This window comes from Canis aureus, chromosome 25 (assembly GCF_053574225.1).
Source record: "Canis aureus isolate CA01 chromosome 25, VMU_Caureus_v.1.0, whole genome shotgun sequence".
Taxonomy (NCBI): Eukaryota; Metazoa; Chordata; class Mammalia; order Carnivora; family Canidae; genus Canis; species Canis aureus.
In genome coordinates, this window is record NC_135635.1 from 5,620,284 (window position 1) to 5,642,425 (window position 22,142).

At 48.5% G+C, this 22,142-nt stretch overlaps 1 protein-coding gene across 8 annotated transcripts; it reads left to right on the forward strand.

The window, feature by feature from the left end:
* The first annotated feature begins 2,403 nt into the window (after positions 1-2,403).
* On the forward strand, positions 2,404-21,973 carry ARF3 (ARF GTPase 3). 8 transcript variants are annotated; one of them, XR_013363816.1, is made up of 6 exons: positions 2,404-2,710; positions 3,102-3,207; positions 3,541-3,596; positions 3,955-3,999; positions 6,065-6,171; positions 16,769-16,836. XR_013363816.1 is itself a non-coding variant. In XM_077870228.1 (6 exons), the coding sequence occupies exons 3-6, from the start codon at positions 16,863-16,865 to the stop codon at positions 19,188-19,190; spliced, it is 546 nt and encodes a 181-aa protein (XP_077726354.1). In that variant the 5' UTR covers positions 2,502-2,710; positions 3,102-3,207; positions 16,769-16,862; the 3' UTR covers positions 19,191-21,973. The 8 variants fall into 8 exon arrangements, 7 of the variants coding, with proteins under 7 accessions (XP_077726357.1, XP_077726356.1, XP_077726355.1 ...); XM_077870228.1 differs by lacking the exons at positions 3,541-3,596; positions 3,955-3,999; positions 6,065-6,171 and adding exons at positions 17,816-17,926; positions 18,158-18,282; positions 19,029-21,973 and having other exon boundaries at positions 2,502-2,710; positions 16,769-17,010; XM_077870231.1 differs by lacking the exon at positions 6,065-6,171 and having other exon boundaries at positions 16,769-16,865.
* Positions 21,974-22,142: the final 169 nt, after the last annotated feature.

The following is a 22,142-nucleotide window of genomic DNA, read 5'->3' on the forward strand; positions in this document are numbered from 1 at the left end:
TGTTGGGTTAGGGCAGTACTATATGGGAAAATTTTATGTCCTGAATTTCCACTTGAGAATTCTGGGCTTGGAAATTTGATGGAAGCAGGAAGAAATATCATCTTTACTTAAGTCACTGACTGAGCCTGAGGTGTATGGGGGTGGGAGGGCAGAGAAGGGATGCAGCTAGAACGGACATAGAATATGAGAAAGAATAACGATAAGGAACATCCAGAATAAGAATTTCTCACACTCAGAAAGAGGGGGGAGAATCTCCAATGGTATAATAGCAAGAATATTTCAGCTTTTTCCTGTTTCCTTCCTCTGTATTCCCTTTGGCTCTCTCTAGCTTTCTCTTTCGTCAGACACACTCTGTGGCAAACTTAAGCCCCAAACCACAACCTTGAGAAATTCCAAATGGATTTTGTCAGCAAGGCCAACACCCCCCCCCCACCTCCCCACCCCTGCTCCCGGCACACGCGCTGGGCTCAGACCCAGGCCTGGGGTCAGTGACGAGAGTGGGAGTGTGCAACCCACAGAGCGGGTGGCTACAATTTCAGCTTTTACTTAGCTCCACTGGCAGGCAGAGGGAGGGAGAAAGACTGATGAGGCCTCTTGGCCTCCATCAGCTCTGGATGAGCTCTTTTCCTTTAGCCTTTCAAGTGGTTGGGAAGTTGGGGAGTGGCAGTGACTGAATAATTGGCTACGCAGCACCCCTCCTATCTCTGCTCCTGTTTGCTCTGTGGGAAGCACTCAGTGTGCTGTAGCAGACTCCAGACCCCACACAGGTGAAGGATAGAAAGCCTGGGAGATTCTCCAGTCCCATTCATCCAGTTATTTTATTTTATTTATTTGAGAGAGAGAGAGAGAGAGCGCGCACAACTCCCTGCTGAGCAGGGAGCCTGATGCAGGGCTCAATTCCAGACCCCTAGATATCACGACCAGAGCTGAAGGCAGATGCTTAACAGACTGAGCCATCCAGGCATCCCCCGTTCATCCATTCTGACTCAAATGCCATGGTACTTGCTGCTAACCCTATTAGGCTGTCACCATTTCCATCCTTGGTAACACCTAGGACCCAACCTCGAGAGGATCTGAAATTCAGGAATACTGAATTTCGACCTCCTGTAGAATCTTACAAGGCATGCTGGTATGGTTGGGGGTGCTAGTGAAGGTAGGAGTGCAAAGCATAATTTTAGTGGTCAAAGTGGGGTCAAGTGGGGCCATGACTTGGTGAAGTGAAAATTTTAGGAAAAGAAAGGGAAATAGTCATGTGGAAGTATCACAGGGCCTGATCTAAGAATCTTCAATAGAACTGAAGGAGTCTCCTGCCATTTCCAACACAGCTTAACAGAGCAAAGACCCTTAATAGCAACAGCCCAGGACATATACGACTCTCTTTGCTATAAATATGCTCCTTGTTATTCAGCTCATTCCTCACCATCTTTAAATAGGGTCCTCTTGGCTTCACATTATATGGTCATGTTTATTCTCCACACTAAAATAAGAGAGAAAATAGACTGGGATAAGAGGAAGAGAGTGGTGAATATATATACACCAGGGATTGATGGGGACAAGGGACAGAGACACGGCGTGGCTATCCACTAGCCTAGTTCTTTCTGAAAGACCCAAGAAGTAAGGCCAAGAAATCCAGAAAAGCAATAATTTTGGCTCAGGTCTTAGGGAAGAGCTATGTGTTCTCTTACACTGAGGACAGAGGCCACTTAAAAGAATCTTCTTCTGTTCGCAGTATTACTAGTGCTCCTCTTCTATCACAGCAGACTGTTCCAAGGCAGCTTTGCAGGTCCGGATCAGGTGTCGAAATGGGTGCAAGGGAAGTGGGGGTGGGCAGGAGGGGAGAAACATGGGTGTGAAGTCTCTCACTTTCCTTGGGATAATAAATTCATAGTCAGCTAGGTACACTTCCTCAAACCACACCTCTTGAATAGTAGGCTCCCACCGTTTGTCTTTCACTTTCCAACTTCCTAACTGGACCAGAGTCCAGCTGTTTCCTGCAGTCTCTTAAAGGCATTACTCTCTCTCCCCTTCTCCACGGAAAAGGAGCTCCTGATTCAGACCCTTGAGTAACCTAGCCTTAGGTCGGGAGTGCTGAGTAGCAGCAGTGATGCAGCGAGGGCTCTCAGGGGGATGCAGCTGGCCATGGTCAAGAAATAAAAGATGCGGTCCGGGAGAAGAGGGTGGGCCACCACAAGGGCTGTTCACTCGGACCAGCTTCTGGCTTTGCCTCTCCGCCCAGCCCCCTTGCAGGGCGGCCAGCACGCAGCTCCAGTCCTTAAATTCCAGGCATGGCCCCGGGGCTCGGGATTCCCACCTCAGTCCCCACGGCCGCATCCCCACTTCCCGCCGCCTGCAGCCCCCACGCCGGCCCCCGCCCCGCTCGGGCTCCGACACCCGGCTGCCTCTGCTGCAGCCGCTGCCATGGTGACGGCCCTCTCGCGAGAGCTGCCGCTCGCCACCACGCAGCTCTCGCGCGATCGGGGAGGTGGGAAGTATCCCGGTCTGGGGGTGGGGGTGCGCCGCACAGCTCCTGTCGCCGTCGCGGCTTCCGGTGCTAGGTGGAGGGAAGGAAGGAGGGAGCCGGGGAGCGCGGCCAGGGGAGCAGCCGTGCCGGAATCGGCTGGGGGGAGTCGGAGGGAACGGAACCAGCGCCGAGCGGAACCTGCGGGGGCGGAGGCGGCGGCTGCGGCGGCGGAGCTGGGAGCAGGAACAGGTGAGGGGCTGGGGAGAGGAAGGCGGGTCCCCGCGGAGGAGAGGCTCGGGGTGGGGGCCGGGGAGGCAGACCCCCGCCCCCCGGCCTGCCGGGCCTGAGGCGCCGTGGTGCTTCCCACCCGGGAGCTCGGGGAGGGGGCGCCGGGCCGGTCTCTCGCCTGCCCCCACATTTGAAGGACGCGGAGCTGGGGCGGGGGTGGGGGTGGGGGGCGCACGCGAATGGGTGCTCCGCCTGGCAGGCCGGGGGCGACCCGGGCTGCAGTTAGGTCCCCCTCGCCTGTAGGAGGTGGGCTCCCGAGAGGGGTCGGGGTCGGGGTCGCGGTGGAGGAAAACAGTCCGGAGAGGTGGTGCGGGGGCGGTGATGACTGTTCTGTATCCTTTTCCTGTTAAAGGGCTAGAGAACGCCGCTTTTTCGTCCCCTCCCTCCTGCTCCACCTTAGTACTAGAAGACCAGAGCCTTGCTGCGGTGACACCCTGTACTCCCTTCGTGGGGCAGAAGTGCGTAAGGGGTTTAGGGATCAGTTGGCCGGGGGAAGCTAGTGGGCCACCCCCCACCCTCCACCCTCCACCCCCACCCCCACCCCCAGGGGCGCTGTTCCCGTAGAGGTTGCGCTTTGGGTCTTGGGAACCGCACGCTGAGAAGAGGGCAGCAGGTGGGGAGCTGGAGGAGCAGCAGCAGCAGAAGGGGGTGGGGGGGGGATCAGATCTCGCCGGGAGAGAAGCGGTGGTGCCTTCCTCCCCCAGGCAAAGCGGGGGCGGTCTCCCAGGAGGAGGGTGCAGCTTGTCGCTTGGCTTTGAGTTTGTGTCTTCCAATCCGCTCTCTTTCTTTAGGAAGTACCAGGATTCCCGGAACAGAAAATGGAGCCATTGCTTTACACCAGTGTTTGAGGGAAGGAGGGGGAGGTGGAGTTCCCTTATTAAACCCGGCCGCTTGAATAGCAAAGTGGTAGCTCCTGTTTTTTGGGGGAGTTCCCTTCTTTCTGGGTTGCATTACTGCCTGTCTCCCTCTGGCCAGGCCAGGAGGAGTGTGGTATGTGGTCAGGAGTGAGAAGAAATAGTGAGGTCATCCAGTGGAGGGAGAAGCGTAACTCAAAACCTGCCTCTGATGCTGTTGGATTGGGTCACCCCTGGTCTGTGGCATGAAAGTTTTATGAGTAGGAGATCTGCTGCAGGAGTCTGATTGCTTGGGTCAGTGCAACAGGACAGAATCTAGTCTCTGCATACTTTTCTCTCCTGTCCTGAATCAGGTGGTGACCATCTTTGCTGCCATTTTGTCTTGAGCTTCTTGGGGTAAGTGTCTCCACTAAATGTGACTGGAGTGGAGCATTGAATTGGTTGTTGCACATTAGGCCTGAGTTTGAATAACGTGTCTCTGAAAGCTCATTTTAAGAAAGAAGCTGATCCAAGGAGGTCACCTTTTCCCAGAATGAATCACTGACCTTGGGTTTAGCTGGGCAGGGCCCCAGTGTATCACGTATTTACATGCCTCCTGCCTCCCGGCATAGAATTACTACCTTGCATCGTCAAAATTTTTACGTGTAGATCTTGTCTTTCCAAAGAGATGAAACATTTTGATTGCAGGGATTGGATTTCATGATCTGTCTCCCACAGTGTCTCTGCAAACAGTAGGCACTCAGGATGAATAGAGGATGTGAATGGATAGAAGTCCACAAGTTTTCTGACTACAGTTTAAGGAAAGAAATGGGTTGGCTGTCAGGGAGGGTGCTTGGAGATAGCTGAGTGAGGGTACAGAGCCCCTTGGGCATTGTAATTAAGAAGTCTTGGTCTCTCCACCTTCCTGAGAAGTACAAAACAGGCCCGGATAATGGAAACTAAGACCCAAAAAGAGAGGTATTACTAGAACACAAAGTCATTATTTATCTGAAATCCCAGATCTCCTGCTTCCCCATTGTGGGCAAAGGGGTCTCCATTAGACGTTAAGTCCTTCACAGTATTGTCAAAATTGGAATTCTGGAGATTATAGAGGAGAGCGCCAATGTATGTATGTGGTGCCTGGCACAGAAATGGTGCCAGGGTATGGTAGCTGCTATTATTAAACTGAATGCAAGTATAAAAGGAGGGGTGACGGCAGGCTGGAAAGAGTGGAAATGAAGTCTCAAGTGCACAGAGGATCATATTGTGTGTGCTCATCTCTGCTGCTCTCTTTTCCACCGGAGTCATGATAAGAGGAAATGGACTCAGAGGATAGTGGGTGGGATCTGTTGCTTAGAAGGAGGAACTTCTTTAAAACCAGGTTTGTTAAAGCTGAGTAAATAACAGGGAAATTGTGGAAATTTGCTTCCCCATAAACCTTTAGAAATGGATGCCAAACAGCCCGAGACTCAAAGCATATCACCGTGTTTAGCTCTCCTCACCATTTCTGTTGCAGGTCAATTTAGAGGCAGTATGGTATGGTGTGGACCTTGGAATCAGACAAAATTGGGTTCAAATCCTTCCTCTACTAGTTGTACTAATTGTATACTAGTTGTATAATTTTGGTGAAATTACTTGTCCTTCCTTAGCTTCATTTTCCTCATCAGTAAAGAGCATGATAATGCCTACTTCATAGTACAGGCATGAGAATTAAATGAGATGATATGTAAAGTACTTACTACAGTACAAAGCACATAGTAAGCCCCAAGTAAATGTTAGTTGCTATTAATAATCATCATCATAATAGTAATAATAACATGAACGCTCAGGGCTGCCTTCAAAGAGAGGAGGTTGACAAAAGAATAACTTGCCGCCTGTGTAGAGGGACAATTGTTCCCATGACTTTCTTTGCTGGTCGTAGGCTTATGAGCAATGAAATCTTTTTTCAGCACAGCTTCACAGAGGCAGCTCCTGCTGCCTGAGTGGGAGGTGAAGCGGGAGCGAGGCAGGGGCCCTGAACCATCAACTTGGATGCAGGGTGAGGATGTGGGGGCTCAAGAAGAGTGTTCATGTTAGAAAAAATCAGCATTATTGAGGTAACAGTTGACTCTATTATACAAGAGCACTCTCATTGACCCGGGTCAGGGATTTAGATTCCTGGGTCCCTTTATTTTAGGTCTCAATCAGTATTTCAGCATCCTCCATTTCCTAGGCCACTCTTCTCATTTAGTCATAGCTCCTTTAAATGTCTGCCTCTGAGTATGCTTCAGAACGTACTGTATTAAGGTCCGGAGTTGTGATATCTGTGTAATTCTCTCTGCTAGACCTTTTCAACATCTGTTGAAATAAGTAGAGTGCTAGTAAAGCTTTTTAATAATAAAAAAACATGGGGAGCATTTGGAAGTTCCACACAGATGTTTGAAGCCTCATGTTATAGACTAGGAAGGAAAGAGCTGAGGTAGGGATTCTATGAACATTTTAGAGCTTTGCATTGGACTTCTACAAAGGACCTGCTGTGCCATATGGACCAGAAGGGACATGGCTCGGGATTTCATGGATCCATCATTATCACCATATTCCTGAAGAAAGGTGAGATGATTGGGTATAGCAGATCTCATTGTACCTTTTAGCTCTTCCATTACTGTTGAGAGCCTAGTATAACCCTTCCTTTATGAACTTTTGCATTAGAGCATCAGACATGGATGTTTAGACTTCAGCATGATTTAGGATGTAGGAGAACGTTTGCTCTCTGTTGCAGTGATTTTTGACCCCCTCCTCCTCTTCCTCCTCCTCCTCCTCTTTTTTTTTTTTTTTTTAAGATTTTATTTATTTATTCATGAGAGACACACAGAGAGGCAGAGACATGGGCAGAGGGAGAAGCAGGCTCCTCGCAGGGAGCCTGACATGGGACTTGATCCCAGGACTCGGGGATCATGCCCTGAGCTGAAGGCAGACATCAACCACTGAGCCACCCAGTCATCCCTGCTTGTCTTCTGTTAAAAGCAATTAAATGTTACTTATATAAAATCTTATTTGAAGTCTAATAATACATTAAATGGATAAAAATGGAGCTGTTCTGGTGGTGGTGTATAGGGGAGGAGCATAATGAGTGCCTTTCACATGGTCCCCCCTTCCACCCTCACCCAAGCCTTTGAATCTGATCCAAGGAACTGAACCGTAGGGTTCTGAAAACAGCAACCATTTCTCGAGTTTGTCAGGCATAGGAAAAGGATCAGGGATCACCTATAGAATACTGTCTTCCTCAACCCCTGAAATGTTTTGCCACCATCAGTAGAACCATACTCCTCAAAAATAAGCATGTTTGTCACTAATTATAGAGTAGCCATGGTGCTGGGGATGTGAAACATGAATAAGGTATGGTCCCTCCTGACAAGGGTCTTAGAGTTTAGTGAAGTACTCCTCCAACTTTTTGTCATCATGGCAGACACAGGAAATAGTAATGGACAGACATAGTACTTACAACCTGAGGATGACTGGCCCTTGGGCTCCAGCTGCCTTAAGCCCTGCCTAGCCATCCAGTATGTCAGACTTATAATGTGTTAAAGTCACAGTTCTGGAAAGCAAAACAGACAAATGTGAATAAAACATTCCATGGTAAGTCCTAGAGTAGGAGAGCATTTGAGGTACTAAGGGATGACAGATAACTCTTATTCCACAGGCTAGGTAGTTCCCTGTTTTCTGTACCCTTAGACTGCTCTGTAATGGTGGGCCTTGTCTACACAGTAGCTTCCTGTGTCATCTGTTCGCCAGCAGCTCCATTTTTTTTTTTTAAGATTTTATTTATTTATTCATGAGAGACATAGAGAAAGGCAGAGACACAAGCAGAGGGAGAAGCAGGCTCCCTGCAAGGAGCCTGATGCCGGGATCACACCCTGAGCTGAAGACAGACGCTCAACTGCTGTGCCACCCAGGTGTCCCAGCAGCTCCATTTTGACCTGTGAAGTGGGACCAAATTGGGGCAAAGGTTTATTAGGGCTTTAGGCTCCTTGTGGAATTTTAGTGATTTTGTAATTAAGAAAGTGTAGTGTTGGGGTACATGTGTGGCTCAAGTCAGTTAAGTGTCTGCCTTTGGCTTAGGTCATGATCCTGGGGTCCTGAGATTGAGCCCTGTGTTGGGCTCCATGCTCAGCGAGGAGCCTGCCTCTCCCTCTCCCTCTGCCCCCCGCTTGCTCTTTCTCTTGCTCTGTCTGTTCTCTGTCAAATAAGTAAATAAAATCTTAAAAAAAAAAAACAAAACAGCATAGTGTTCTGAATATCCAAGCCTGTAGATGTAGGCATTGGAGCAACCATGGGACATTAGGAGATGGAATAGTTGTAAGCTGGTCAGATTCTATGATAGGGCAAGCTGAAAGCTTTGGTTAGAGGACAGTGCTGTGGAATGTTCCAAAGAAACAAATGAGTCTAGTTTTTATCTTGTCACTTTTTTATCTGGCCATGTATTCTGAAACAGACCTGATTCTCTGTTCTGACTCACTTGTTGGTTGGTCATGGAAAAGCCAGGCTCTTCCCAGGTGTGTTTAGGTCTCTAATCAGACAGGGCAAGTTAGGATCTTTCTTTGCTTAATAATGTGGCCTTCTTTCAGGTTCTTCTGTACTGGAGTCCTCTTGTCAGACTGGAAAGGAAACTGGCTTAATGATTCTGGTCTGAGCCTAAACACTGTTATAATTGAGTTAAGTGGAACCTAATCTTATATATGTTTTAATTTGTAAGAATATCATCATTGATTGCCTAGTAGGTATCTTTCAGACCTTTTTTTTTTTTTTAAGATTTTATTTAAGAGAGAGTACAGGAGGGGCATAAGGAGGCGATGGGAGCAGAGGGAGAGGAAAGGGAAAAGAATCTCAGACTCCACACTGAGCGCAGAACCACAGCAGAGCTCAGTCTCACAACCTTGAGATCATGACCCAGAGATCATGACCTGAGCTGGAAATGAGAGTCGGACTTAACCGACTGAGCCACCCAGGCGTCCTTTTAGGCCTTTTTAATTTTATATTTATTTTTAAAAGATTTTATTTATTTGAGAGAGAGAGCATGAGCAGAGGAGAGGGGCAGAAGGAGAGGGAGAAGTAGACTCCCCACTGAGCTGGTGGGACCTGAGCTGAAAGGCAGCTGCTTAACTGACGTAGCCTCAGGCCTTATTTTAATTTGCCCTTCCTTCCTTCCTTCCTCCCTTCCTTCCTTCCTTCCTTCCTTCCTTCCTTCCTTCCTTCCTTCCTTCCTTCCTTCCAGCTTATATTTATTCATGATAGACTAGAGAGAGAGAGAGAGGCAGAGACACAGGCAGAGGGAGAAGTAGGCTCCATGCCGGGAGCCTGACGTGGGACTCGATCCCAGGACTCCAGGATCTCACCCCTGGGCCAAAGGCAGGCGCTAAACCGCTGAGCCACCCAGGGATCCCCTAATTTGCCCTTTCTACAGCCTTTGACCCGCCTGCCTTTTTTTTTTTTTTTTTTTTAAGATTTTATTTATGTTTCATGAGAGAGACACAGAGAGGCAGAGACCCAGGCAGAGGGAGAAGCAGGCTCCATGCAGGGAGCCCGATGTGGGACTCGATCTGGGGACTCTGGGATCACGCCCTGAGCCAAATGCAGACACTCAACCACTGAGCCACCCAGGTGTCCCCTCCTGACTTTTTTAAAAATGTTTTTTCCTCATTGGTGTCTGTGATGTCTTACTGTCTTGATGTCCTTTCAGCCCCTCTGGTTGCTTCTTCTTTTTTTTTTTTTTTTTTTTTTTAATTTTTTTCCTCTGGTTGCTTCTTACTCTCTTTCCTGGCCTCTGTTTTTGCCCACTGCTTTAAATGTCCACGTGCCCCAAGTTTCTGCCTTTGGCCTTTCTCTTATCCCACTGTATGCACTCTCCCTAGATATATCAGTTAGAGTGTACCATCAGTTGCAAAAGATAGAAAACACATCTGTGGCTTAAATGACAAATAGATTTATTTTATCTTTTTTTAAAAAGATTTTATTTATTTATTCATGAGAGACACACAGAGAGAGAGAGAGAGAGAGAGAGAGTGAGGCAGAGACCCAGGCAGAGGGAGAAGCAGGCTCCATGCAGGGAGCCTGAAACGGGACTCGATCCCAGAACTCCCGGATCACACCCTGAGCTGAACGCAGGTGCTCAACTGCTGAGCCAGCCAGGTGTCCCAGACAAATAGATTTATTAAAGCATATAGCTTGGGATCCCTGGGTGGCGCAGCGGTTTGGCGCCTGCCTTTGGCCCAGGGCGCGATCCTGGAGACCCGGGATCGAATCCCACATCGGGCTTCTGGTGCATGGAGCCTGCTTCTCCCTCTGCCTGTGTCTCTGCCTCTCTCTCTTTCTCTCTCTGTGACTATCATAAATAAATAAACATTAAAAAAAATAAAGCATATAGCTTGAAGTCTAGGTAAAATAAGTCTGACACCAAAGGACAAAAACTATGATTCCACGTATATGAAGCACCTAGAATAGTCAGATTCATAGAGACATACGTAGAATGATGGTTTCCGGGTGCTGGAGGTAGGGGAAATGCAGTTATAGGTTAACAGTTACAAAATTTCAGTTTGGGAAGATTAAAAAGTTCTGGAGATGGATGGTGGTGATGGTTGCACAACAGTGTGAATGTTCTTTTCTTTTCTTTTCTTTTCTTTTCTTTTCTTTTCTCTTCTCTTCTCTTCTCTTCTCTTCTCTTCTCTTCTCTTCTCTTCTCTTTTCTTTTCTTTTCTTTTCTTTTCTTTTCTTTTCTTTTCTTTTCTCTTTTAATATTTATTTATTCCGAGAGAGCGAAAGAGAGGCAGAGACACAGCAGAGGGAGAAGCAGGCTCCATGCAGGAAGCCCAACGCGGGACTCGATCCTGGGTCTCCAGGATCACACCCCAGGCTGCGGGCGGCGCTAAATCGCTGCGCCACCAGGGCTGCCCAGTGTGAATGTACTTAATGCCACTGAACTGTGCACTTAAAAATGGTCAAAACGGTGAATTGTGTTATGTATATTCCCCTGTACACACACACACACACACACACACACACACACACACACACACAGAAATGTAGAGCTAGAACACTTGTTTTTTTAATCCACCATCTCTACATTATTAAGGACCCAAACTTTCTTCATTTTTCTGCTCTGACCTCCTAGAGCTCTTAGGTTTGTCTCTTCATGTTCTCAGAATTACTCCAGCAGCTCATTCTTTGACATTAACATGGAAAGGCTGGATAAGAGAATGTTACTATATGTCTTCTTCTTCTTTTTTTTTTTTTTTTTTTAAGATTGAGGAAAACTTTCCCAGATACTCCCAGCAGACGTTCTCCATATCTTATTGACTAGAATTAGTACATGACCACTCGTGACTCGGTCACTGGCAAGGGAAATGGCATGCCTACATCCCTTAGGCTGCAGTTTTCGTACCGTAGGACTGGGAAAGGGTATCTTTATACCCCCGACCCCAGCATCTGGACAGATTAAGGGTTCTGTTAGAAGAAAGAGGGGGAAGAATGGCTCTTTGGGTAGATAGCCAGTAACTGCTGTCATCCTAGATCTTGGTTTCTCTTATGGCTTCAGTTACTGTCTCTGCAGATGATTTCCACATATCTAGCCCAGACTTTATTCTGAGCTTCATACCCTAGCATCTCAAAATCAAAGTTAAATCTAAAAAAATATCTTCAATCTCAGTTCTGTTCCTCTTGTATTTCTTGGCTGAAGAAATGCCACTAGATCACACAGGCCAGAAACCTGGGAATCATGTTTGACTCTTGGACTCTTCCTTCCTATATTTAATCAGTTGTCAAATCGTGTGTATTTTACTATTTTGATGTTTCAAACCTGATTTTTCCCTTTTATTGCCACCTCTAGTTAAGAACTTTAGATTTCTTAGCTGTATTACTGTACCTCCCATATGATCTCTCTACCTCAAGTCTTTTCCACCTTTTAATTTACCCTACATGACTGCCAGAATGATTTATTTATTTATTTGTTTATTTATTTATTCGAGAGAGAGAGAGAGAGAGAGAGAGAGAGATAGGCAGAGGGAGAAGCAAGTTTCCTGTGGGGAGCCCCATGTGGGACTCCATCCCAGGACCCTGGGATCGTGCCCTGAGCTGAAGGCAGATGCTCAACCACTGAGCCACCCAGGTAAAGAAGGTCCTTCTAAAGCACATACTTGATCATGATACTCAGTATGGCCTTTAAGGCCCTTCATGATCTAGTCCCTGCTTATCCCTCATGTGTTGTCATTTCCTTTTACTCACTGTGTGGCATTCAAATACGCTGACTCCCAGATGCACTGGGCTTTGGCTAGTGAAAAGTGCTGTCTCTGACTCAGGTCTTTATGCTTTTGACACTCTGTTCCCTCTCCCCGACTCCCTCTTCTTTATTGTTTGATTACTTCCTCCTCTTCCTTTGCAAGTCGCTCAGGGGTGATCTGAGAATCCTGTGTGGGAATTGCCCTTTAGACCTCAGTTTTGTTCTGTTTTTTGTTTTTTTAAGATTTTATTCATTTATTCATGAGAGACACACAGAGGCAGAAGCAGGCTCCTTGCAGGGAGCCCAATGGGGGACTCGATCCCTGGACGCGGGATCATGCCCTGAGCCTGCCCTGAGCCGAAGGCAGATGCTCAACCCCTGAGCCACCCAGGTGTCCCTTGCCCTTAAGTCTTGATTAACTACACCAGCTTTCTGTCCCTGTAATACTAGGTGCTTATCCCACCCTTACCCTTGCACTGTTTTGTAATTCTCTCCTTGCTAGTCTCTTTGCCTCCCATTGTCTGAGTGTCGTGAAGACAGAAGTTGTCTTCCTCTCTGTATCCCTAGTTCTGTATACCCAATAAGTGCTTAGTGAATGGATGGAAGCTGACATCAGAAGCTATTTCTTGGCTATGGGAAATCTCTGAGTCCAGCAGAAGTCATTGAGATACTTATCTAGGAGTTTGTGTGCTTGTGATTACAGTGCTCTTGAGACAAAAACTTGGAAAGTTTAGAGAGGTCACAAGCCAGCTGTGCTAAGGAAACTAAATACAGGCAGACCCTGCTTTTGTTTCCTTAGATTTTATTGGTCTGCTCCATTGGCTGTGCTAAAAATAGCATCTCTATTAGTGATAACTCAATGTGAAAATTATCTGGGAACAAAGCTGCTTTTAGTGCACCCTGCCTAGCAGCAGAGGGTTTGGGAGACCTTGGTCTTCCTTTCCCTAGACCCATGCAGCCTGAAGAGGAGGAGGTGGTCCGATCAGAAGTGTCTCCTCAGAGGTAGGTGTCCTAGAATGCAAGCCTGAGTCAGCCACCAGAGTCAGGTGCAGGGAGTTGTGTGTGGCAGACTGAGCTGTGACTCTCAGAATCACTTGGAGTGAGGCAGGCATTTTCCTACAATACACACAAGTCAGGATGGCTGAGCAGTCAGTTATAGCAACAGCCTGCCTCTCCTGGGGGGGTGGGAGGATGGGGGGTAGTAAGTAGTCCTCAGCAAGGATATCCTCAGATGATGCTTAAATCGGGCAGTGTGCTCCTGCAGGGTTCCACACAGATTGTACTGGAACACACTTAAAGAGCTTTTCTTGTTATTTGTACCACTGATAACAAAGTTTATGACTGTAAAATAGGATATTGAGATATACTTGTTTAATAATAGGGATATTGTTGCTGTCCATTTTTCATCCTAAGCCACTCACCTTCAGTTTTAACTGCTGATTCCTGGTTTTTAACAGCCCATGGAACCCTGGCATTTTGCCCTGTTGACACAGGAGTGCCATCTGTGGTAAAAGAGAGTAACTATAGGCTGTACGGTTCATAGGGAAACAATCCAGGGTTTATGTATTTTTTGCCATTCTGCTTCCCAGAGCTTTTTCTAGGAATACATTATGGGTGAAAGTGAAAATCAGCTATATAGCCCAAGGTTTGTGTTCATGGCACAAAGCTGAAAGTTGCTACCATCCTCCAGGTAGAGGCAGCATGTTCTCTAGTAATAGGGGCAGAGAAAGCCAGGACAAGAAAACCAACACCCACTTTGGAATGCTCATCTGAGTCCAGCTCCTGATTATATTAGAGGAGTCACAGTGTGCACTAATTTCAAGGTGCTGTGCTGCCCCAAGAGGACATGCAGTGACTACATGGACATTTCATCATTTATCTATCAGCCCCATTGTATATTAAACAGCAAGAGAAAATTCCACCGATTTTAGTCTTCTAGTCATTTGACGGTGTTTCCAAACCAGTCTTGGGGCCAGATATGGTGTGGGAAATGGCCAAGAATTGACAGGATATCTAAGAAACCATCTGTGCATTACACAGAGCTACCAAGTAGTGCTAGAGTAGAAGAAATGATAAAAGGATATCCTCAGAGACTTAAATCAGCCCGTGTGCTTGGTTGAACTCCTATAGTGGGCTTGTCACTGGGAGTGGGGACAGATCCAAAATAAATAAAAGGCATAGTTCTTGCCCATGGAAAATATAGTTAAACTGGAGAGACGGTAAATGTATAGACATCTAAAACAGGCAAAAAGCTCCACAAGGTAGTAAGTGCCACATGAGTAGTTCAGATAATTCAGGGGCATGCCAGTAAAATAAGTGTAACACTGGGATCAGCTTTTTTTTGCGGGGGGGGGGGGGGATCAGCTTTTGAACCAAGACGTTAGCATGCTAGGTTGGCAAAGAAGCAAACTAAAGGACAGTGTATGCGTGTTTTGGGGTGAGGGGTATTTTTCAGCCGCTGCTGTACTCACGGTTGGTGATCCTTTAATCAGCAATCACTTCATTCATGAAGGACAACCAGGTAAACGTGTGGTATAAATTCATTTCAGAACCTGGGCCAAAGCCTTAAAGCAAAGTATCATTTGGAGCTGGAGAAGAGGAGACCTGACTAGGAAACAAGATAAAGACTAGGAAGACTTGGGAAAGGTTTATATTTCTGGAGGAGAAGGTAGCAGAACTAGAAGTCTGATTACTACGGATTGTCAGGATTGATGGAATTTGATCTTAGTAGCTGGGCAGATGTCCCTTCCTGCCTAGGGATCCTCCGGGACCTGTCTGCTTGGGTGGGTTGAGGCAGGATGGGCAGGGAGGATGGCTAGTGGGCGACTTGGCTCAATTTGAGCCCTAAGGTTGAGCCAGGTCCTCTCCCTGGGGTGTGAGCCCTCTGGGTCAGGGGCAGGGCTCATCTGAGGAGCCTACCAGGAGCACCACGCCTGGCTCATTAGTGGATGTCTGGGAAGGCCTTTGAAGATGAAACACTCCATAAGCACTCATTGTTTCTGTTTTTTGGACAAACTAGTACTTTGGTCTCCAGGGGCTGTCGATCTAGCTCTTTTGTACTAGTCTGGAATTTGCTGCAAACTGAGGAGAGTAGGAAATAAACAAAACTGAAATATTTTTTGAGAAAACAGCTAAACTCCCACTAAACCTCCATGCTTTAGCTTGTACATCTGATTCCTCCCCATCCACCTTTCACATTCTTGGGTTTGGATGCACTCTGTCTTGACCTGTTCCTTCCTTCGCCTGCTGTTTTTTTTTTTTTTTTGGGGGGGGGGTGTTCTGGTTCCCAGACTATATAGAGGATGCCAGCAGCTGGCATATGGTGATTGCTGAATAAGCTGCCCGCTGACACATGTCTCCTGCAGGCACAGAGAGCTGGCTGGCATGGGCGATTCTGAACCCCTATTTCATTGTCTCAGAGATGCATTTCTGTGGCTGTCCTATGCCATCAAAAAGGGAGGGAAGAAGAGAGGGAATGAGTGACTCTAGGATTCCGTCTTTTGGAGGCAGTGGGTGGTAAGAAGTTAGGGATTTTATACTTTTCTAATGCTTCTTACTGCTGTCTTCGTTTTCTTAGCAGATAGTTAAGATCCTAGTAGGCGCCAGGCATAAGTCTAAGTGAGCTGCTTAGTAAGGTCAGTATCAGACCCTGGGAGTTTTAGTTATTCAGCTGCTACATACCAGGCGCTACGCAAGGTACCAGAAACATGGCAGTGAACAAAATAGATAAGGAGCTGACATTGTAGTAGGAGGAAACCAGTACAGTGAGAAACAAATGTGCAGGGTGTCCGATGGTGAGAAATGCTATGAAGAAAAATGAAGTGGGGTAAATGGGGTAAAGAGCAACATGCGTGTATTAGATGTGGTTGTGGAAGGCCTCTTTGATAAGGTGACATTCACGTGATACCTGAAGGAAGTGAGGGACTACTCCATGAAGGTTATCTGAGAGAGGGGCATTCAGGGCAGAGCCAATAGCAAGTACAAAAGCTTTGAGGCAGGAAAGTGTTGGGGAATTGAAGTGTAGGATAAGGTAAGGGGAGAATAGTAGAGAAACAGGAATGCGAATCATGCAGAACCTTGTAAGCCACGGTATGGCATGAGTTTTACTGAAAGGGAGATAGGAAGCCAAGAGAGGGTTTTGAACTGAGAGGCAGCATGACCTGATTTTGGTTTTATTTTTATTTTTTATTTTTTTTATTTTTTTCTGATTTTGGTTTTAAAAGCAGTCTGGCTGCTATGTGGAGGATAAACCGAAGGGGGTTAGGGAGGAGGCAGAGAATGAGGTGACTGCCTCATTGCAGGTAGAGAATGTGGAGAAGCTGTCCTTAGATGGGCCACTGCGAGCCTAGGAATGAGGGATAACCTAGGTGCCCCGTTGTATGAATAGCGCACACCTCCAGCTTATTTCTTCCTGATGGATTTTGGAGTGCAGAAGGGAGGTGGAATTGGAGAAATATAGAAGAAGTAGGGGAGTCTCTTGATTTGAACATGGACCTTGGGAACCTGGCAAGCCTGAATCTTGTTAGGAGTCACGAAGAGCCACTCCTCATTCCACTCCCTCCTTTCCCAGCCTTTCCAGGAGTCTCAGGGTAAGGTTGGGAGAGGGAGGGGTACTCATGGTTTTACAAGGCCTTGTGCAGTATGAGGGGACTGCCGAAGCCATCTAATTCAATTCCCTCTATTTATAGGGGCAGATAGGGACAGTGGAATAACTCGTCCAAAGTCACACAGGTACATTATGGCAGAGCAGGTGTCTTGAATGTTCACTGCTCTGTTTCTGCTCCCAAAGACTCAGGATGTGTCTGAGTGGGACATGATCTTTATAGTGCCCTCAGGCTCTCAGCATGTAATGAACTCCAGCTATGACTTTGGCAAATCCCATTTACATGAAATCCTGACGAGCAGATGGTGGTAATGAGTTTATGTTTCTTTGCCTAGGATCAAGTTCTCCACACCCGGGACCAAGCCAAAACCAGACTCCCACTGCCCCCACTTGAGCCCTCCTATCCTCAGAAAGTGGTTGCTGGTGATCATGGGTAATATCTTTGGAAACCTTCTGAAAAGCCTGATTGGGAAGAAGGAGATGCGCATCCTGATGGTGGGCCTGGATGCTGCAGGAAAGACCACCATCCTGTATAAGCTGAAACTGGGGGAGATCGTTACCACCATCCCTACCATTGGTAAGGGCACAGCTTAGATGTCCGCTTTCACGCCGACTGCTGGGCCAGGCAAAGGGCCTATTCCTAGATCCCCCACCTGGCCACCAGGCAAGTCCATGCAACTTGAGGGGATTCAGGGAAGGATGGTTATTTAGCTTACTAGCAGGTGCTGGGGCTGCCGTTTGCCCACCTACTTGGGCCTTCTCTGATGCGGGAACTTCCGCAGCCTGGCACTGAACAGTTGCCTCAGGCACTGAGCTGGTTTGTTCTCTGTGTTGTTTGGAAAGCGGGTGAAAGGCTTTGATGTTCCTGCCAGAGGCCAGGAGTTGTTTCAGTTTAGATCCTCAGTGGCCCTGATCCTGGTTAAGACCTGCCTGTGGGAGGGAGAACATTTGGGGCTCCAGATCATCATTGTCCACTGGTTCTGCATTTGGGGCTCCAGGACTACAGCTCGCTTTTTCTCCACTGTGTTTCCTAGGCCCTACTTCTTAGCGGCAGCAGACTGCTGCTGAGGTACAGGAATGGGGCTGAGTCATTTCTTTGCAGGAGGGAGAGGCAGAGAATGAGCGGAGAAGGTTAGCTCATGCTACCAAGGGGGTTGAGAACCTTCTGACTGGCCCTCCTCATTCGCTTCCACTCTTTCTCTAAGGTTTTCTTTTTGGCCTTTAGACTGTTAGACCAGGGAATACCAGGCCTGAGAAAGCCTTAGCTTTCTTTCCTATGCTAGACTCAGAGCCAGGCTGGGGGAGACAGAAGCAAACCAGTGGGGTATTGTTTGCAGGCCTAGTGTTTGAGGCCAAGTGGCCATTGTCTGTTTTTTCCAAAGGGTTCAACGTGGAGACAGTGGAATACAAGAATATCAGCTTCACAGTTTGGGATGTGGGTGGCCAGGACAAGATTCGACCTCTCTGGAGACACTACTTCCAGAACACCCAAGGTATGGCATATGAATCGCCCAGCTTGACATGGGTTGGTTGGGTGTGAGCAGGTGGTGTGGCTGTCATCTTCAGTTGTGGGCAGTCTTTGCCCTGCAGCTCCTAGAGGTGGGAGAAAAGGAGGAAAGGGAGCAAATATCTGGGGAGTATATGGCAGGTGTTGTCTTTCAGTGGGGGCTATGGGGGGGGGAGTTCAGCTGCTGTCTTATGCACCCCATGCTCTGCCTCCCTAGGGTTGATATTTGTGGTCGACAGCAATGATCGGGAGCGAGTAAATGAGGCCCGGGAGGAGCTGATGAGGATGCTGGCAGAGGATGAGCTCCGGGATGCAGTGCTCCTTGTCTTTGCAAACAAACAGGTGAGACTTCTCACCCATGGATTTGAGAGAGGTCAGCCTGGCCGTGGAAATCATAGGTGTTGGGGCTCATTGTAGGGGGGAAGCCCTGTGACTGTATTCTCAATTTTTTTTTTAAAGATTTTATTTATTCATGAGAGACACACAGAGAGAGGCAGAGACACAGGCAGAAGGAGAAGGAAAAGCAGGCTCCACGCAGGGAGCCCGATGTGGGACTCGATCCCAGGACCCCAGGATCATGCCCTGGGCCGAAGGCAGGCGCTAAACCCCTGAGCCACCTGGGCGTCCCTGTGTTCTCAATTTTGGAACGATGGGAAGTATGATTAGCTGGCTCCTTTATGCTCCTCCTCCTGTCCCCCTGCCCCACTTTAATTAGCGACATTTCTGTCCTCCGGGATTGGTGTGGTAAATACCCCAAACTCATTCCTTCGTTCTCCCCTGTTGTCTGCTCTAGTGGAACTGCCCTCACTCCTACAGTCAGACCTGATTCTGTCCCCAGTCAGAATCACCTCTTCACTTCCCTACCAACCCTATATTTGGTTTGCGATTCTCCAGTGGAATGACCCTTAGCAACTTGGGTCTCTAGCTCTAGGATAAAAAATCCAAAGCAACTCTTTAGAACCTTGTTTGGGTTCCTACAGTGAAGGAAGAGGAGAGGGTGCTGGGACACATCTCTTTGGTAGATGGGTGCTGTAGAAGCTTTTGAAAGATCCTGAGCCTCCTTTTTGTGTGTCTCCTTCGTGCTCCAGGATTTGCCTAATGCTATGAACGCTGCTGAGATCACAGACAAGTTGGGCCTGCATTCCCTGCGTCACCGCAACTGGTACATTCAGGCCACCTGTGCCACCAGCGGGGACGGGCTGTACGAAGGCCTGGACTGGCTGGCCAATCAGCTCAAAAACAAGAAGTGAGAGCCAGGCAGCCCTTTCCGACCACCCCACCCACCCCTGACATACCTACTGTCTCCCTGCCCCAGCCCTGCCCCAACCCTGCCCCTTCCTTCCCGTTGCCAGTGTGGCCAGGGCCCTGGGTATCATGTCCGCATGCCCAACAAGAGCCTTGCCTCTCCTGCTTCCCCTCTGCTCCCCTGTCCATGACCAGTCCCCAGTTGCTGTTCTGATGATGAATCATTCCAATTTATCAGATTTAAAACAAAAAACAAGGTTGTTATGGTTTCATGGGTGACCCCCCCCCTCACCCTTTGGGGTTTGGGAGGTGGGGTGGGGTATTCTCTCCGTTCGCTTCGTTTGGCTCTGGTTGCTGTGCTCTTGGCATCTCAGTCCCTTCCCTTTCCCCACAGGTCCCTCTCCCACTCCCCGTCTTCCTTTCCTTTGCCACTCTCTCCCTGTTCTACATGGAAATTGCACGGGCCTCTCTGTGTGTGCGTGCATGTGTGCGCGTGTATATACATGTATAGAGAGATATATATGCGGGGGCCAGGGAGAAGTGTGGGGGTGGAGTGCAGCTGGGGCTGGGGCCAGGTCACTGCCCACTCCAGCCTCCCATCTGCCCCTCCCGCGTTGGTGAGATAAAGGGAAGAAGATAGAGGGAAGGCTGCCCCAGTCTTGCACTGGTTCCTCTCCGCGCTGCAGGTAGGTTTTTCTGGATGATAGGAAGGATGACGGATTTTCCACCACCATCTTCCTTGTGCCCCTCTCTCCACCCCATTCAGGGCAGGGGGTGGTGTTTATCTCTAGATGACTGTTCCCGAGGAGATGCCATTTTGCCCTGCCTCGTTAGTGGGAGGGAGAGAAGAGCCCACTCACTCTTACCGGCCCAGTGTTCAGCTGATCCTCCTCCTTAGATCTGTTCCTCAGGAGCTTGTGACGAAGGTGGGGAGAGCGAGACCATGGGGGTATGTTTGGGATCCAGAGCACTGGGGGGTGGGCCTCAGGACTTCCATCCTCATCCTCTTGTGTTGTTAGGAGAAAGTGAGGCACGGGTCAGTCTATCCCCGCTTTCCCATACTCCCCCTCGTCTTCTGATCTCGAGGACTGGGTGGTTCATCTGTTCTTTGTCAGAAGTTTCCGTAGTCCTGCTGGCCTGACCAGGGCTGGCTGGGTGGTTTCATGGGGAGCAAGGGGAGTGGGGGTGACATAGCAGACCTCAGTTTCAATTCCCTTATTCTCCACTTCTCTTTTTCTAGTCCAGGATGTGCTGAAGGCTGAAAATTTTCTATTCTGTTTCTAGACCCTCAGACTATCCTGCTGTCCCTCCCCACTCCGTCCCAACAGTTTTCCCCTGCCCGTCTCACCCACTTCCCATAAATCAATTTGAGGGTTGGAGTGGAGGAAATTGAACTCTGAAGTAGTTGTTGGTGCTGGTGGGATGTGGTGGTCTTCAGGGTCCTCCCACCATTATTATGTAGTTGTTCAGAAGCTGCTGCTACTGCGTCTCCCTGTTTACAGGGAGCACTTGTCCCTGAGGTCCTGGCCCGGGTCCTGACTTTGCGGTTTCTGTGAAGCCGTGGCTTTTCGGTGGGCTCCTGTGTGTGCTGGCTGCGCCCTGAGCTCCAAAACGGCCGCCCATAACCTTTCTGCTAAGATCAGGGCCCAGGCTCCCCACAGCATGGCTGAGGGACCCCTTCCCAGAAGGACTGTCCCAAGCCCCACCCCATGGGGCCAGGCTTCCTGCCACTCTTGTCTACAACAAGCAGATCAGTACCCCCACCCTACCCCAGGTTGAACTGTGAAAGAGAGGTTCCAGGGGTGTCTCCCTCAGTGCCAGTTCCTTAGTGATGTACTATTTACACAAGATGCAGTGGGAGTGTGCAGGTCTCCTGACCTCTAGGCCTGTGTGTGTGTGTGTGTGTGTGTGTGTGTGTGTGTGTGTGTGTGTGGCAGGGGTGAGGGGAGAGGTGTGCTGGAGCTTCTGTTTCATTTTAACATGTATTTACTCCCCTGACCCCACATTTGCTTCCCTCCACCACTTTCGTTTGCCTCTGCCTGTTTCCTCATTTTTTTGCTTCTGCTCCTGTTGCCTCCCTTTCCTGAACCCTCTCCTTTGCCTTCTCAGCTCATTCACTGCTGTTGCCTGTCTCCCCTTTTCTTGTTTCCTTCTTACTTAGGGATTCCCCACACTCGGTCTTTGCAGTAGCTGAGGATTTTGCCTTTTCTCCTGCCTCCCAGTCTGACCCTCCCTAGTCAGATGGCAATCCCAATTAGGTTTCTTATTTTAGGCCCACCCCTACCTTGTTTTGGGGGGCTCCAGAGACCAGGGGGCCTGCGGTGTTAGGAAGCAGCCTTGGAGGTTGCCTTGGTGCTGCTCAAGGATCCATCCAGCAGGGGGCAGTAAGTGATGTTGGTAGTATCCCTGACTGCTAGGCCCTTGGCAGGGGTGGTCCTTTCTACATTCCCATTCACCTGAAAGCTCTTTTTGGATTGGGTTTCTCATTCCATTGTTGCCTGCTCCCTCCCACACTCTCCTCTGGTAGATTTAATTTTACGCTTTCCTTTGTTACAGCCCTTTTCTTCCCCCTCTAGAGATTCCCCTCTGCCCCTCTCCCCTCCAGAGTTTGTTTTGTGGTGTTACAGTGGTAACTGCAGTTCTGAACTGGTTTTTCTCTTCTTTTTGTTCTCCTCTGGAATGTAGACTGTACATGTTTAATAACTCACCTTCTCTCTCCTTGCTCAAAATGTGGGATACGCGATGACTGTGACCCTGGTTGGAAATTAAACTTGTTTTATGCAGCTTTGGAGCAGACCTTCATCTTTGATGTGCAGCAGCCATGGGACAGTATTTTAATGGTGAGGGTACTTCTGTCTCTGGTCCCTCTCTCTAGACTGCTCCTTCTCTCAGCAGAGGGGTGAAGGGTACACTTGACAGAGGGAGAGGGAGGCTACGGAGAAACTTAGGATTACCTC

Bases quoted from the DNA above. Each gene is read 5' to 3' on its own strand.
- ARF3 (XM_077870229.1), top strand. From the start codon at position 2,419: ATGGTGACGGCCCTCTCGCGAGAGCTGCCGCTCGCCACCACGCAGCTC. The intron at 3,208-6,064 runs GTGCGTAAGGGG...TGAACATTTTAG, and splicing joins ACTCCCTTCGTGGGGCAGAA to AGCTTTGCATTGGACTTCTA. The intron at 6,172-8,186 runs GTGAGATGATTG...GCCTTCTTTCAG, and splicing joins CACCATATTCCTGAAGAAAG to GTTCTTCTGTACTGGAGTCC.